Source organism: Triticum dicoccoides, chromosome 1A, assembly GCF_002162155.2.
Source record: "Triticum dicoccoides isolate Atlit2015 ecotype Zavitan chromosome 1A, WEW_v2.0, whole genome shotgun sequence".
Classification (NCBI taxonomy): Eukaryota; Viridiplantae; Streptophyta; class Magnoliopsida; order Poales; family Poaceae; genus Triticum; species Triticum dicoccoides.
This window is the reverse complement of record NC_041380.1, coordinates 279,761,562-279,778,611: the sequence shown is the minus strand read 5'-3', so window position 1 is coordinate 279,778,611 and position 17,050 is coordinate 279,761,562. Positions and strand designations below refer to the sequence as shown.

Sequence of the window (17,050 nt, the reverse complement as noted above, 5' to 3'; positions counted from 1 at the left end):
CAAAACCAATCGCCTCCTGCATGCACGAACGCGGTTGGAGCTGCCACATGGGATCGTCCATGAGTCGGCTGCTGGGTTGTCGTGTGTATAGCAGCGCCGCCGTATTCGAGAAAAGGCCAAATCTTGTCTTTTTTTTTTCTTATCTTACATTCTTACTATAAAAGCATGTAAAAAGCCCGACGTCTGGTGTTCACCACCTAATAACTGCCTTCTGCCATAGAACAAGAACCCAAGAAAGCCGCGCACCGCAGCCACGGAGATGGCCCGCGCTTTCTTCCACACCCCGCAGCGGCAGCACCACCTCGCCGAGCTCCGCATTGAGGGCGACCAGTCGCCGATCGCCTTCTCCGACACCTGCGCCGCCGGCCGCAAGCGCCGCTGCCTCTTCCCCGCCTTCTCCCCGCGCAAGAAGATTTTGGTCGACCTGCCCCCCTTCTCCTCCGCGCCCGCGCCTTCCCCGCCACCCAGCGGCGCCCGCACCGTCAGCGTTTTCTCGTCGGCGCTGTCGCCTTCCAGCGGAAGCAACGGAAGCTTCGCGTTCTGCGCTTTGCCGGAGCAGCCATCGCCCAAGGGCTCCAACCGCAGCGGCGCCTTCGCGTTCTTGACTTCGCCGGAGCGGTCGCTGACACCCATGGGTTCCACCGCCAGCAGCGGTTTTGGGGTCTTTTCTTCTCGGCCGTCGTTATCTCCCGGCCACGGGGGCTCCAACGGAACCGGCGCCATCGCGTCCTTGGCTCCCCCGACGCCGACGCGCACGGGATCCAACGGCAACGACGGCGGGGAACCGGTGTTCCTGGCTTCTCCGAACACGGCGCTCGGGCGGAAAGATTCTTCAACGTCTGCGGCAGACAAGGTATTGTCTCCCGCGGGTCCCCGGATCAGCGGCGGTGGCGATCTCGTCTTCTCGCCGCCACTCGTCCTCACGGCCTCCCGGACGTCGGCATCTCCGGAGCGGAAGCCCGAGGGGAGCACCCTCTGGTCACGGCGCCGCGGGAACAAGCGGCAGTTGGAAGAGCAGCTGCAGGTCACCGTGCCGCTGAAGAAGGTCGCCAAGACGGAAGCGCTGGCCATCGGCGACCCTACCCGTCGCGCCGCCCTGTCCGTGTCGTCGACCAGGCCGTGCTGCGCGTTCGTCAATTCGCCGGCGAAGGCGATCAATCAGGTATCGCGACGCTTCCCCCTCCCTGCTCGATCTTCCGCCTCTGCGGTTGAGTTTTGGATTTCTTCGCCTGTTACTGGTAACTGCGATTCGCGTCTCTGATTTCTCTGGCTTCGGTCGCTGCAGGAAGCCAACAAGGACATCCTCGCCGCCAGCGGCGCATCCTGCTCCTCATCGCCGTATCAGTCACCGGCGGGAACGATCTGCACGTTCGACGCATCGCCAACAAGGCCGCTGGAGAAGGCGAGCAAGCGGGTAAGCCATTTCCTCTTTCCTGGTTGTCCATGTTCTCTCTGTTAATCCGATCGCCTGAATCATTCGAAGTTCGCATATCTTCATATCACCATGATCGTTTTGTTCGGCGATCCTTGGGTAGTCAGAAAAATGAGCAGTTTCATTTTGTTCAGCGGTAGGAAATCACTCGAGAATGCAACAAACAAATCGCGATCATTTTGTTCAGTTCCACCGATGCATCCGTCAGTTTAATGGTTAACACCGCTCGTTGCCGCGGCCTCTTTCTGTCATCTTGGTGGTTTGCCTTAACGAAATCTACAATCGTACAGGAGAGCGAGGGCGGAGATGGCCATGGAGCGGCGGCGTGCCCAGGCGCCGAGGTGGTGGTGTGCGTGACCTGCTCGTGCGGTGCCCGGAAGGAGTTCTGCTTCGACCACCGCCACTGACGAGCTCGTTACCCCGTCCGTCGCCACCGGCAGTTACTTCGTCAATGGGTTGCTTCATCAGTCTGGCCTGAATTCAGGACACCGATAACTGCATTGTGCTCGGAACTGTGTGTGTGTTATGAAAGCTGTAGCGAATGGACGGCTCTCTCTGTAGTTTCCCAGCTGTTTTCTTCTTGATTTGAACTGCAAAGTGCTAAAGCGTCAAAGACGCTTGTGTTCCGGGTAAATGTACGCCGTTCCTTTAGTTGATGTGATGGTGATCTCCGCCATTTTCTTTTTTGTTTCTAGCTCAATAAATGAGTTACAGGGTTTTACAAAAAGAATTAATTTGATTGGTTAATAGGTGGGGAGATAGCCCACCCTTTTTGAAAATCAAGGGGGAGTAAGTTTGTAATTGGTTAGTAGATGAAAAATGTTTGTAACTCATGTATTTGTTTGTATGTCTAGCCGAGATTGCAAAAATCTTTATCTTTACCTCTTTATCTATATTACCTATCTTATCTTACCTCTTACATATATATATATATATATATATATATATATATATATATATATATATATATATATATATATATACTAATAAAGCACGGATTGTTTTTGGTCGTCCGTCACGCCATTTTACAAATAAACCCCTTAGTTTTCTGTAAATCAACCCGCAGTACATGTTTAAGTTATAACCGAACCGTTTTTTCTCATTTTCTTAGAAAAGCCCCTGACGTTTTAGACAATCAACCCGCCGTCCATATTCAAGTCAGCCAAAATGTTTTTTTAGTTTTAACAGAAAACCCTTTGACATTTCGGTTAATCAATCTACAGTTTATGTAAAATAAGATTATTCATATCTTTTAAACCGTAACTTAAATTTTAACATGTTATATATGAAACTTGATTGGAAAAATATGTAGAATCTAAATATGAAGTTATTTTTAGCTGTTAAGTATTTCTAAAATATAATTTTTGGTGCAAACTTAATATATAGTGTACGGTCTGTTTTTTTTGTACCGTCGGTAATTCAAATTGCAAATAAACATCTATTAAAACCAGAGTGAGAGAAAAAAAAACATCGAGAACCATGCATACACAACTATGAAAAACCTCGCGGGAAAAAAACAACATACTTTTTATCTTATTCCAAGCGAGTATGCGCATGTACGCGCGCGCAAAAGAGAAAGACATTAAGACTAACCACATTCAAACGTGTTTTCATTGTGTGAGCACAGAGGTCACTGTCGGCAACACAAATGTGATGTCATGTGAAACTAAAAGACGTGGGTCTATTAATGTCTTGAGTCATGGTTATTGGTTAAGAGTGTGTGTTATTTTCTTTCCCGTTGCAATGCACGGGCTTTTTTTCGAACGAGTGTGTGAGTATAGAGGAAATACAAATGTGATGCCATGTGAAACTAAAAGACGCGGACCTATTAAGGTCTTGAGTCATGGTTATTGGGTTAAGAACGTGTGTTATTTTCTTTCCCGTTGCAACGCATGGGTTTTTTTGCTAGTACTAATAAACCAGTTATTGTTTGTGGTCGTGCGTCGTGTTTTTTTGCAAAAAAGTCGTGTTTTTGAGAAATTAACCAGCAGTCCAGTAAATCTCTACTACTTAAAAAGAACGGAAGGTTCCCATTTCACCTTTCTTCCCACCATCCTTTCGTCCAAACTTACATGTGTATGATAATCAATCATCTTAATTTACTTACCTTAACCAATTCCACTTTAATTTACTTACCAAACTTCTAATTAAAATATAAGATAATTCATGAGCAGAATTTGATGAGTATTTATTTACATAATCGCATTATTATTGACAGGTAAATCATACCCTAACGTTCTAGAATACTTATATCCCGTTGCAACGGACGGGCATTGTTCTAGTAAGGTTAAAAAATGTTTCGTATTTCTGCCAGAAAATACGAGCGACCACGCCTCCACCCCATCTGGATCCGCCGCCGACCGGCGTCCTCAACCACGCCATCCACCGCCGTGCCGTCCTCCCCGCACCGCAGACTGCCTCCTCTCTGTCGTGCCCTCTTCCTCGCGCCGCCCGAGTCCTCCGCGCGCGGTTCGCCGACGCCGAGGCCCAGGCCAGCCTGCTCCGGGCCCGCGCCACCGACCGCGACGGGCTGCTCAGCACGCTCCTCGCCACCACGGGCAACGACCGGGAGGTGGAGGACGCGCGGGAGGCGGGGTAGCGTCAGAATCAGCGCACGTCGGATCCGGCATGCTGCTCCGCTCCCTTCCCAAGTCGCCCTGGATCTCGCGATGCTGGAGGTGGCCGCCGTCGTTGCTATGGAGGGCTCGCCACCCGCCTTCGGAGTCCCATGTCCCCGAGATCGACGGGATTGCCAAGCCGAGGTCATCATCTTTCGACAGGCTCCTTCATCACTTCTGGTTTCCCACAGTGGCTATGGGCTGCCTCTCCCTCTCGATCCTGCGCTCCTCCTCCTCCGGTTCAGGTTTCAGGCCGTGGCAGAGGGTCGCCTCTCCATATCCATCCTTCCAATCTGGAGCACAGGTGGAGAGCCTGGCTGTGTGCGGCGGAGATGGCGCCCGCATCTGCGCCCTATAAGCCCGGACAAAGCTCCTCCGAGGCCATGACCTCCGCAGGTATCGATCTAAAAAAGGCCGACAACCCAATGGAACCTCTCCCTGTCTCTTTCTTCTGCATCTTCCTCATACTATCCACTGGAATCTTAGTTTTTGTAGTTAGCTAGCAAAGACTCAATTGCTGCATTTTTTGACTGTACATCTTCATATAGGATTCGATAGCCATGCCCTGGAGAGAAAGCTCACAAATTAGTGCAGTTAACAAGAAGCAATTGAACCGAAGATCTTACAAGATGGCTTGCAAATCTAGGTATCAAACAGAATTTCGGTAATATATATTATGTATACGGTACTTGGAAGGGATGCTTACCAGGTAAATACCACTTAAAATCTAGGTCCAGTAACTATCCAGTTGCAGATTCACTGCAAGTTTGTGCGACAGATATACATACATATATATATATATATATATATATATATATATATATATATAGAGAGAGATCAACTAGGATTTAGGTTTAACTCTATGGTACAATTGAAAGACTAAGGAGAAGAGGGTGGATTGTACTACCTGATTGCTTGCTGTACATCCGAAAGAGATTCAGTTGCTCTGAATATTCTGATTTGCCACATGGTCGCCAGTGTGAATAGCGCCTTCATGAGCGAATCTTTTAATGACGTAATTACCATCCAGCCATCCTGCCTTTCCAACGAACAACATACAAGCTTTGTTCTCTGAAGTTTAAGAATAGTGCAACCATCTTGCCTTTCCAAAGAATAACATATATATTTTTAACCTTAATAGTGCAGCCAGCTAGCTGTAGTGCACTTATCTCTAAGCCCAGCTCCTCTTTAATCCATAAACTTATCCGTAACCAAAGGCTAGACGTATATTCAACTAATTCTATTCATTGAGTTGAGTTTCTTACTTCGGTATGGCATGGGGTATAGTAAGTTCCATTTCAATGTTCCAGGGACCACTTCCAGTAAGTTTCCACTCGACATCAGCAGTAATGTCCACTACCTGTATCAGCATGGTTATAGCGGTAGATAATCAGGGCAAATATCATAAGCAAATTACAACTTTAGAATCTCTGAATTCTAATAGATTTCTAATATCCTTCAAAACATGATGTGTGAGCGCTCTTTAGATATTCCAGTAAGTTTCTTTCTACAGGTGTTCTTACATCTCCTGAATGGATGATTCTCTTTGCATTTCGGCCGCTCGGCCCACTTCCGATGATCCACTACATCATCACTGTTTGGTAACCGGTTAGATACTCTTCAATCTCCTTATACCGAAGCAGTTATGATTGAGTAGTACATTGTTATCATTCTCAACAACTTCATTCATGACACCTTTGATACTCATGTATGAGAAAGAACTTTCAGTGATTGAGTTACTTTATTTGACTTTATGTTGTTCAGGAGGGGAGGCCGCAAGGCGGGACAGCCAGTAGCGGCATTCTGTTCGGGGATGCGTGGATCTGGTGATGCTGGAGCTTGGGAACAGGAAACATCATATCCGCATGGCGTTTCAAATAGCCAATTTACCTTTCTCCCTAAAGGATTCTTGCTCTGCTGTCAGTATCACTGGTCTTGGGGTTTAGATTTTGTCAATATCAAAATCTGGGTACTTACCAGCAAACGAGTTGTTGATCTATTTACTTAGTCAAGTTCATTTCTGCTATGTTCTTCAGTCAAGCTTCAACTTCTAGCCTTGATTAAATGGCAATGATATTCTCCAAAACCTACTAATGTCAGAAATCCTGCTACCCAACAGGATGGTCTGCCAAGTGATGTGAGCACTACTCAGTGTGTGGCAGACGTTCATTAGGAATGCAAACAAGATTTGAGATGTAGGTGTTGGTCAAATTCTGGAAAATTATGGGTCTGCAGGTACAAAATTACATGTAGGCAATTTTACGGTTTTCTGAGATTAAAGATTCAAGCATGAATGTGAATATAGTTCCATGGTTTTTTTGCTGACAGGTTTTCTTATATTTACTTCTCTTTGTATGATATTGGAATTTATATGCTTACTTAACTGCTCAAAGATATCTGTTTTGTTTGTCGATTGGAAGTTACCACATTAAGCTTGAGTCCATGTGAATTGACACACTGTTTGGAACAAAATAAAACTTAGTACTGTAGTACAGTTTGGTGGTTAAATTACTCCTTACCTCGACATTCTAATAATCTGTAATAAGGATAGTTCGCATTGGTCATGCAAGATCACTTGCGGGAAATTGGTGGCTTGCTGTTGTTGTGCTTCACAATTTCTGTTGTTTCTATTTATTTTACACTTTTTTATTTACTGCAATTTGCAAAACAGAAGTACTAGCATAACTGGAATTTCTGTTTGTGTTTTTTACAGAGGGAACATAGTTTGATGGGACAGCTCCTGAATCAATGTCACATAAGGCAACAACATATTTGGAGGAGTTGAAGGAGTTGAGATGAGTTGATCACATCCTCATGTGTCTTTGCATGTTGCAACAGGGGTGGTGTACTTTTTTTTATAGCAACATTCCTACTTTAGATAGAAGAACTTATGGGGCACATCAGATGTACTGACCACTCCTTAGTCCCAAGAACGGGAGTAACAATTTTTCTCAAGTTCTGCTGATGTATTGTACTAGAAGTCTGTTCATCAAACTGCCTTATCAACCATTTGCTATTAACCCTCAAACATCTAACTTTTTTTTACATCCTCAAACATCTGACATATTTCTTAGCAGCTGCCTTCTGACCCTCCCCTTCACCCTTTTCGGATAGTTTTTTTTGTGAATACCCTTACCTGATAGCTATGTCCCACCATCTGCATCAGAACAAGAGAAAGGGGCAGACGATCTGTTGGCCACGGAGACATTGCTTCCTGCAATTGACCATATTATCGATCAAGGGCCAGCAAAAATATGGAGATTTCAATTAATTTTACCGTCGACCAAGTAAACTGTGCAATTCGTGAGCTGTGACGATGAAAGAAGAAGAAGAAATATGATTTAATGGCAAAAAATAAGTCAACAATGTTGTCTGATGTGCATGAGGATTTGGTACATGTTTGACATAAGAATATGTATGCCTTCAAGCCTAATTATTGTGCCTTGCATGTCGTGTTCTTTTAGTATATTTTTTCTTCCGTTGCAATGCACGGACATTTTTGCTAGTAATAATAATAATAACTAACCACTCGATATGAGAACCAATTTTAAACTTCAAAACAGGCCGACCCACACCTTGAATAAGCACCCGGTTCATGAGTCAACCCTGACTGGTTTTGACTCGCTGGGGCGGTTTTGATCGCGTTGACTGCTGACTGGGCACCGCCACATCAGCAGGGCGTGCCAATTGAGCTAGTAGGGTAGCCACCTTTCCCTCCCCCCTCTTTATATCTCATTCCCGAGCCCGAGCTCCTACCCCAAACATCAGTCACCGATCCCCGTGTCTAGAGGGAGAGATCGCTCGAAGCACCGTGTCGGCTACCGTTGTCGAGAGGTAGCCAGGTCATGTGTCGCCTCTCCTTCTGGACGCCGCACTAGAAGGCATGGCCTCACCACGTGCCAGTGTTGACGGTCACGCATGGGAGAGGCGTGGCTGGCTGGGGATGGTTAGGTCGTGTCGTCGTACTGGACAGAGATGGCTAACATCGTGTGCATGTCGTGGGCTACCAGAGGAAGGACAAGTAGTTGGGAGCCACGACGCAGGGATCCGTGTCGGGAGATTACGGTCATGCCACGCTGGGCGAAGCCGCCGCTCACTGCAGGAGTGGTGCAGTAGGATGGCGGGAGATGTTGTGCCCTAGGCCAATGGCCATGCCGTCACCCTCCGATGCCCTTATCTTGCCGACTGTGTATCAAGTACAGGGTTAGGCTCCCAAGCGCAGAAGTTTGTAGCACGTAGGAAGTTCTCCCTCGGTATTCATTAGGAAACAAAGTTATCAATCCGGTGAGGCAAGTGAACCCTGTAAGAGTGGTAGTGTTTGCAACACAAATAGAACTTCATTGTGTCCCCAACAGTTCTAACAAGGGTGTTGATGGTGTAACACCTCAAGACCTCGGAAGTCACAGACTAAGGCATAGCCTAGTGGTAGGAAGGGGTTGATGCCTTCCCACCCACCCAGGTTCAAGGCACGGTACTTGCAATTTGGGTTTGTTGCACCAATTATTGTAGGGGGTTCCTTTACAGTCTTTCTGTCAAAAAAAAGACCTCGGAAGTCAGCCCACCAGGCCGGCCCAGGAAACCTAGGTCGGTGTATGGCTTGGGCCTTCAACACGGCTTGGGGGCCTCGAGAATGAAGGAGTCATCATCATTGCCATGCAAGACAAGTGTGACACCCTCGATTTGACCATACACTAATCATACATGAAAATGTGTACGATAAAGATCAAGGACTCACGGAAAGATATCACAACACAACTCTAGACCCAAATTAAAATAATACAAGCTTTATATTACAAGCCAGGGGCCTCGAGGGCTCGAATACACAAGAGTCGGCGCAAGCAACAATATCCGAGTACATACATGAGTTAAACAAGATTGCCTTAAGAAGGCTAGCACAAAAGCAACAATGATCGAAAAGGCAAGGCCTCCTGCCTGGGAGCCTCCTAACTACTCCTAGTCGTCGACGGTCTTCACGTAGTAGTAGGCATCCTCCGGGTAGTAGTAGTCATCATTGGCGTCGTCTGGCTCCTGGGCTCCGTCATCTGGTCGCAACAATAGGGTATGGGGGAAAAGAAGTAGCAAAGCAACCGTGAGTACTCATCCAAAGTACTCGAAAGACTTACATCAGATCTAAACTAAGTATGCATCTGTATCAAAGGAATGGGTTGTATCTGTGGACTAAACTGCAGAATGCCAAAAGGGAAAGGGAAAGCCTAGCCTATCAAAGACTAGCATCTTCTGGAAACCACCATCTTGCAGCAACAGGAGGGAGTAGATTAACATAAAGTCAAGTAGCAGTAGTGTTATCAACCTCGGCCAGAGAGCCTTTCTCGACTCCCTGCGAGAAAGCAATCCCAGAGCCATACTATCCAGTTATCATCACAATCCAATTCTCATCACCATCCATTTCTCATCACAATACATATATCATCACTAGTATCCAGTTCTAGTTGTATCGATCGGGATACAACTTCAAGTGTCCGTTACCGTAGGACAGGCTATCGATAGATGTTTTCTTCCCTGCAGGGGTGCACCAACTTACCCACCATGCTCGATTAACTCCGGCCGGACAAACTTTCCTGGGTCATGCCCGGCCTCGGCCAAACAATACGCCGCAACCCGACCTAGGCTTAATAGAGAGGTCACCACGCCGGACTAAACCTATGCCCCCAGGGGTCATGGGCCATCTCCCCGGGAACTCCTGCACATTGCGTACGTGGCCGGTGAGCAGACCTAGCTACCTCCTTCAACAAGGCAGGTGCTTACGCAGTCCAACCCGGCGCGCGTCGCTCAGTCACTGACGTCTATTAAGCTTCAGCTGATGCATACGACGCATAACGCCCATACTATGCCCATGTGATGGTTAGTTCTATCAGGCCAGAGGCCCCTCGGATCAAATATCCAAATCGTAGTGGATTGGGAGCACGTGGTAACAAGCAGAGACTCACGAAAGATGTGACCCCGTTGCCCCGTCTCGAGTACTTGCGGTAAGGGCTAAGAATGCCCGGCCACGCCTCTTAGTTATCTCGCGGGCACCTTCCAGGTCAACCCGACTCCACATCACTCGCTATTAAGCTCGCGCGGGTACCTTCCAGGTCAACCCGTCTTTAGTAACATGGTTCAGTGTAAAGTCATTGTAACCATAGTAACTGTGTGTCTAACACCAAGGGGAAAACCCGAGGAATCACCCCCGGTGAATTCCACTCGATGTGACCATCAAGGTGAACGTAAGAGGATTCACCCTCGAGGTTCACGCTTGAGGGGTTGCACGACAGAGCCGTATCGGAAGTGGTTAAGGAGGAAATCACCCTCGATGACCATGACCGGGTAGCTACACTACAAAGGTCTCATCAGGAGTGATGTAAGAGGTTCCACCCTCGACACTCGATGGTAACTCTACAGAGTCGTACGACTAAGGTGGATGATGTGCGGTGTCGGGGCCTGGATGTCGATCACGTTGATCGAGTCATCGAACATAAAGCGGGGCAACTGGGAGAAGGTGGGGGGTCTCTGATTGATCACTAACCAACCTATACTAAGCAGAATAGGATAAGCAGGTAAGGTATGAAAGCAAGTAACAACAACATGCTATGCATCAGAGTAGGATCATACAAAAAGCAGTAGCAGTTCTAATGCAAGCATGAGAGGGAAAGAAATGGGCGATATCGGAATGCTCAAGGGGGGGGGGTTGCTTGCCTGGTTGCTCTGGCAAGGAGGGGGGTTGTAGTCGACGTAGTCGATCACAAGGGCAGCATCGGTCTCGGGGTCTACCAGAGAGAAGAGGGGAAGAAACAGTAAATACAGAGCAAACAATGCATCACAAGGCATAACATGACGATGGGCAGAGCTAGGGTTGTCCTAACGTAGCACTACACGTTGCAGACGGAGGGGATAAACATCCGAGGATGAATTCCCGGCGTTAGGTGGATTCCGGACAGATGAAAGAGAGGGGACGGTTCCATGTTCAGCATGCTAGGGGCATGTGATAGATGAACAGACCACGCATTTGGATTCGTTGGATTTTTCTGAGCAACTTTCATATAGAAAACATTTTCATCCGAGCTACGGTTTAATTACTATGAATTTCTAAAGTTTAAAGCCTTTTCTGGAATCATTCAAATTAACAAAAAGGAAATATGACATCAGTATGACATAGGTGTGACATCAGCAGTCAACAGCCGCACTGACCAGGTCAAACCTGACCAGTGGGGCCACCGGGACCCACATGTCAGCCTCTGTGGGCTAACAATGGATTAATTTGACTAATAGTAGTAGTTAGGGGTGTGGGCCCCATTAGTCGGCGACTAATTAGTGATTAAACTAATTAATAGACTAATTAGCATTTTGTTTATTTAAAAAACCTGTTTAATTAGCACGGGGCCCACATGTCAGTGGCACTGCGGCCGGCCACGTCAGTGTTGACCCAAGTCAACAGGTCAAAGGGGGCCACTGGGCCCACCAGTCAGTGGCCCAAGTGGTGCCACGTGGACGCCACGTCGGATACCGGCCGGAGATGCGCCGGAGTTGACTCCGGCGAGCCAAACGCGACGGCGCGGCTCGGGAGGGGCATGGATTTCGCGCACAGGGGGTCTGCGGGGTTGTGGTTGGGCGCGTTCGACGCGGCTCGGCGTCCCGCATCGAACAGTGGTGGCCGGAGTGGCTGGAACGGACGGGGGCGAGCGCTTCAAGCTCGCCGGCGGCGAGGTGTTTCGGGCGAGCAACGACAGCGGTGGTACGACGCGAGTTCGGGCTATCCAGAGAGCGGGGCGAGGCCTATGTGCACGCGCGAGCAAGATGGGCGCGAGCAAAAGACCAAAAGGTCGCCGGAACGACGCCGGCAACGAGCTACGCGGAGGCGCATCCGGTCGGAGCACGGGGTCGGCGCTACAGGGCTCGGCGAGAGCAACGGACGCGCGCGTTGGGCCCCTGGGAACCCCAGGAGCACGATGCGGCGCTCGGCCTCATGTGAAGGCGCCCATGGCCACGGCGCCGAGCTCGTCGGCGGCAACGTGCTCGGGCGACGGTGGGCGAGCTAGCTAGGAGGCGCGCGAGGGCGAATGGAGAGGGGGAGGAGGGGAAGGAGCTCACAGCGAGGCTGTAGGGGGACGGCAGCGTGCTAGGAGAGGACTCGGTGCAGCGAATCGAGGCGGCGGTGTCGCGATGGCCGGAGAAGGGGATTGGGTCGCCGGCGTTGCTGTGCTGCTCCCCGAATTGATCCAACGACACTAGACGAAGGGGTCGACGGCGCTGGGGCTCCCGGACAAATCAGCAGGGTCGAAAGGGCTTGGTGGCCGCGGGGTCGATGGAGATGTGGCGGCGGCCACGCTCGGTTGTGCTCGGCAGAGAGAAGGGAGGGGTGGGCGAGCTCCAGGGAGAGGGAGAGGGGAGAGTGGGCGCTAGGGTTAGGAGGGGGTGAGAGCTGGGGCATGCCTTATCCTCGCCGGGGAGCGGCGGATGGCCGACACGGTGACGCCCTGGCCGGTGGATGGCCGCCACCTCCCCTGCTTCTCTATAGCGAGGAAGAAGACAACGGGGGAAGGTAGGCTGGGCCGCCACTGTGCACTTGGCCCAGTGCATAGTGGGCTCTTTTTTCCTTTTTTTTATTTTTAGCCTTCATTTACTACTTTTCTTTGTATTGACCTGTTTTGCATTTTTTTAGTACCAATTGGGTTTTGTTTTGAACAAAACTTGGCACATAATTCTAGCATGATATAATGAGATGGAAACAAAAAGTATGGAGTGAAAAGGAGATGCCTAACCATTTATAGAATTTGAAAAGGCCAATTTTAAATGCTGTTGGACCACTAAATAATTTCCAGGGGCACTTTGGGAATCCAAAAGAGGTTGTTTCCAATATGACAAATATCTAGGGATTATTTGCCACACCTTGAACATTTTTAATTTGAAGTTTGACAAATTTGAATTTTGACCTTAGATTGGATTTGAATTTGAATGGTGATTTGGATCAAGTGAAGGTTAGCAACAGTAACATGATGACATGGCACCATTAACAGGGGATTACTGTAGCATGACACTGGGGGTGTTACAAATCTCCTCCACTACAAGAAATCTCGTCCCGAGATTTAAGTGCGGAAGTAAAGAGTAACTTCGGGAGAACTGACCCATATAGGGTTAATTGTGTGGTGAACAATTCAGGGAATGAGGCAAAAGTATCTCTCGAGTTGAAACTTAATTAACATCGAGAGCAAGTATGAAGGTACCATAGGAAGTTTCAAGCAAATAGACAAATGATTGATACCTGAACAAAGTGTGAGGAAGGGGTTCAGAGCATCGGGAACAGATCATCTCTTGAAAGGTGGCTCGTGACAAGATACGAAGCCAAATGCAAGAATATTTCGGAATCAAAGATATACATGAGAGTCAGGTTTCGATCGTGTGGACCTGTGGGTTATGGGCCCACCATGTGGGTTAAAATAGAAGGAGCGATGACATCTTGCACGGTCATGAAAGCAAGGCATGTCAATGGGTAGCCTGTCAGTTATGTCGGTCAACAACGTCGGTACCAGGGCGAGGGACGAAGAGAACCATTTTCCTGCTCGTTGAACGAGGCAGGCCATTAGGCAAGGTTCTCGTCCATCGGTGGCTACCGAAATGTCATCAACAGTAGTAACAGGGTCTTTACTGACAGAGTTGTACATTGAGGTGCTTACCTAAGCAGGAAATTATCTCTACTGAGATAAGTTAGTTTACCGAAAAGGTTAAACAAAACAATGGAAAGGAAAAAATATGATCAATATGTTAATCAGAACAATGGAAAGGAAAATGTGTTTAAACACATACTTCAGGGGTATATCCTTCCCAAGGACAAGCAGAGCATGGTATCCATGACAGGATAGAAGTATAAAACCATTTAGTGAAGGGGAAAGGAATTTCATGATGTTACCCATACAATGGTGTTTGGATAATTGATAAGGAAGATTTAGTATCGTGCTTCAAATGTTCTGATTGGAGATTGGATTACCACAGACATGCTTCGAGATAGCATTGACATGGTTTCAAGCAAAGGTTAGACATTGGATACACCAAGGATCCATCGGAACAACTTAGGAAATAAGTCATACAATTTTAGCAGGGAAAAGATGAGGGTGTGGCCGACGGGCTTAGCAACAATCCACCGACATGCCAAAAAGGATGTATTTCCAAAATTAAATGAACAAGTTTGTGTTGGGGAAGGAAAGAATGTTGTGATGATAACAGAAATCATCGAGGGGGAGGATTGTATTTCTCATCATGAATTCGATTGATATCCTGGAAAAGCTCAGAGTGTTGATGATGATCATGACAGATTTTGTCGAGGTACTATGAAGAGGCCATCGAACAGCAACGACATCAAGCAAGAGGAATGATGAAGCGAAAGGTTATTGGAACCACGGATGCGACACAAGCTTGAAATCAAGCTTGTTGTTTGAGGTGAAATGATAAGAGGAGGAAGATCGACATAAGCTTAGTTCGTCGTCGGAAGTTGTGCTCCGGGTAGAAGGACCGAGTAGCACAGTTAAAATTAGCTCGATAATGATATAGCCGATCAGGCTAGGAATGATGTGATGGGGTATAAAGCTTCCCAGTATCAAGTACTAGGTGTAATACCAGAAGGTAAATCAGAGTAGAGGTTGGACGATGGAAATGATTTGCAGAGGATAAGTAATTTTAACTTACCCAGTAAATGGGATCAAGGAGGAAATATGGTCAGGACCATAACTGCAAGGGACCCAATTTACGATACCGGAAGAATTATTCAAATGATTAAATATCCTTGTAAGGAGCTTTCATGATAAGTTCCACACCGTGTCCGTGGGCATGAACACAAAGGTTTAGGGTCGACTCCCACTTCCACAATGCATAACCTTTCATTTTACTTCTCGCTCTTGATGAAGTTGTAGTATTGAAATTTTATCTGACGAAAAGCCAGTAGAGTATAATCCGCATACGAGTTCACACAGATTAGGGAAGGCATAGGTTCAACCCATCGGGGCATCTTAGGAATATATATCATAAATTCCAAGAATAAATAACACAAGCTTGGTAGTAGAGCATGCTTGAGAAAGCGGAGGATACAATTTACCAAAATCATTATGTATCCAAGGAAAGGCTCACAAGCTTATTGAATATGAAGGACATTGTCGGATAAAATCCGAAAAAAGGGGGGTCTGGTGGTCCACAAGGGATCTGATGTGAGCATCACTAATCAACCATAGGAAGAAAGAATGCAAGGAGATCAGATTATAGAAAAAACTGACTAACTCAAAGCTCAATTGCAAAGGAATTATGAATTCCAAGACAAGGGATCAGAAGCAATGCTCTGATAAGGGATGAATAGGTAGAATAGCCTTAGTGTTACAATCAATGGCGATTTGATTGATCGAGATTCAGCACATGTTAGAATGACGTCTGAGCCGGAAGGATGAATTCTAGGATTTGATTGAGGATTGCGAGCATTCGCAACATATTGTATCAACGGACTCAAAATGATAATGACAAAGGCTGACAATAAGATTACTAGACTTATGGTATTAACCATGATGCAAGCAAGCAAGAAATCCAAGAACAATAGGCTGTTGAGGATTTTCACAAGAATGAGTGGTATTACGAAGACTTTTGTGAAGTACAAGAATCAACTGAAGATGAGCGGATACTCGATAGGTGCACAAAGTTATCTGTAGGAGTATTCAGATGACAAGGAACTGCAAGGCAGTAAGCTCAAAGGATTCTCGAAAAAAGGAGAGCAGTTCAGGGCATCTTGTAATAACATGACCAATGGGATAGAATGTAAGATTGGTAAGTGTGTGTAGTTATCCATAAGGATATTTCGGTGGTAAGGAATTGCAAAGGCAATAGGCACAAAGTCTCGAGAGAATATCGTAGAGTATCTTCGGAATCTTCTGATGCAGCAGGCGATCATCTGAAATAAGAGGCTCTCCGGGCGGATGTGATCACGAGATCCTAATGTTCGAGTTAGTAAAACCATTTAACCCGAATAGAAGAGATATCAGAGTCCCAGAGTATAGACGAGGAATAAAAGATCCTAATACCATCCAAATGGCGACGTGGGCCCGTAAGACACACAACCATGTTAGTAAAAGTTTTTGTAGTGATAGACTTGACTTCGGCCAAGGAGTTGGAAAGGGGGCTACCTACAGGCAGTCGGCTCTGATACCAACTTGTGACGCCCTCGATTTGACCGTACACTAATCATACACGCAAATGTGTATGATCAAGACCAAGGACTCACGGGAAGATATCACAACACAACTCTAGACCCAAATTAAAATAATAAAAGCTTTATATTACAAGCCAGGGGCCTCGAGGGCTCGAATACACAAGAGTTTGCGGAAGCAACAATATCTGAGTACAAACATGAATTAAACAAGATTGCCTTAAGAAGGCTAGCACAAAAGCAACAATGATCGAAAAGGCAAGGCCTCCTGCTTGGGAGCCTCCTAACTACTCCTAGTCGTCGGCGGTCTTCACGTAGTAGTAGGCATCCTCCGGGTAGTAGTAGTCATCAGTGGCGTCGTCTGGCTCCTGGGCTCCTTCATCTGGTCGCAACAATCGGGTATGGGGGAAAAGAAGTAGCAAAGCAACCGTGAGTACTCATCCGAAGTACTCGCAAGACTTCGATCAGATCTAAACTAAGTATGCATCTGTATCAAAGGAATGGGTTGTATTTGTGGACTAAACTGCAGAATGCCAAAAGGGAAGGGGAAAGCCTAGCCTATCGAAGACTAGCATCTTCTGGAAACCACCATCTTGCAGCAACAGGAGGGAGTAGAGTAACATAAAGTAAAGTAGCAGTAGTGTTATCAACCTCGGCCAGAGATCCTTTCTCGACTCCCTGTGAGAAAGCAATCCCAGAGCCATACTATCCAGTTATCATCACAATCCAATTCACATCACCATCTGTTTCTCATCACAATCCATTTATCATCACAAGTATCCAGTTCTAGTTGTATCGATTGGGATACAACTCCAAGTGTCCGTT

The 17,050-nt window shown here is 47.0% G+C and overlaps 1 protein-coding gene and 1 long non-coding RNA gene across 7 annotated transcripts; both read left to right on the top strand.

Moving 5' to 3' along the window:
- The first annotated feature begins 221 nt into the window (after nt 1-221).
- LOC119282332 lies at nt 222-2,103 on the top strand. Its single transcript, XM_037562617.1, has 3 exons — nt 222-1,162; nt 1,286-1,414; nt 1,723-2,103. The coding sequence occupies exons 1-3, from the start codon at nt 260-262 to the stop codon at nt 1,837-1,839; spliced, it is 1,149 nt and encodes a 382-aa protein (XP_037418514.1). The 5' UTR covers nt 222-259; the 3' UTR covers nt 1,840-2,103.
- Nucleotides 2,104-3,719: 1,616 nt separating this feature from the next.
- On the top strand, nt 3,720-7,094 carry LOC119268938. 6 transcript variants are annotated; one of them, XR_005133372.1, is made up of 5 exons: nt 3,725-4,446; nt 4,599-4,696; nt 5,564-5,658; nt 5,815-6,285; nt 6,764-7,094. It is a non-coding gene; the product is annotated as an uncharacterized LOC119268938 (long non-coding RNA). The 6 variants fall into 6 exon arrangements; XR_005133366.1 differs by having other exon boundaries at nt 3,720-4,446; nt 4,599-5,658; XR_005133367.1 differs by having other exon boundaries at nt 3,726-4,696.
- The last annotated feature ends 9,956 nt before the right edge of the window (nt 7,095-17,050 follow it).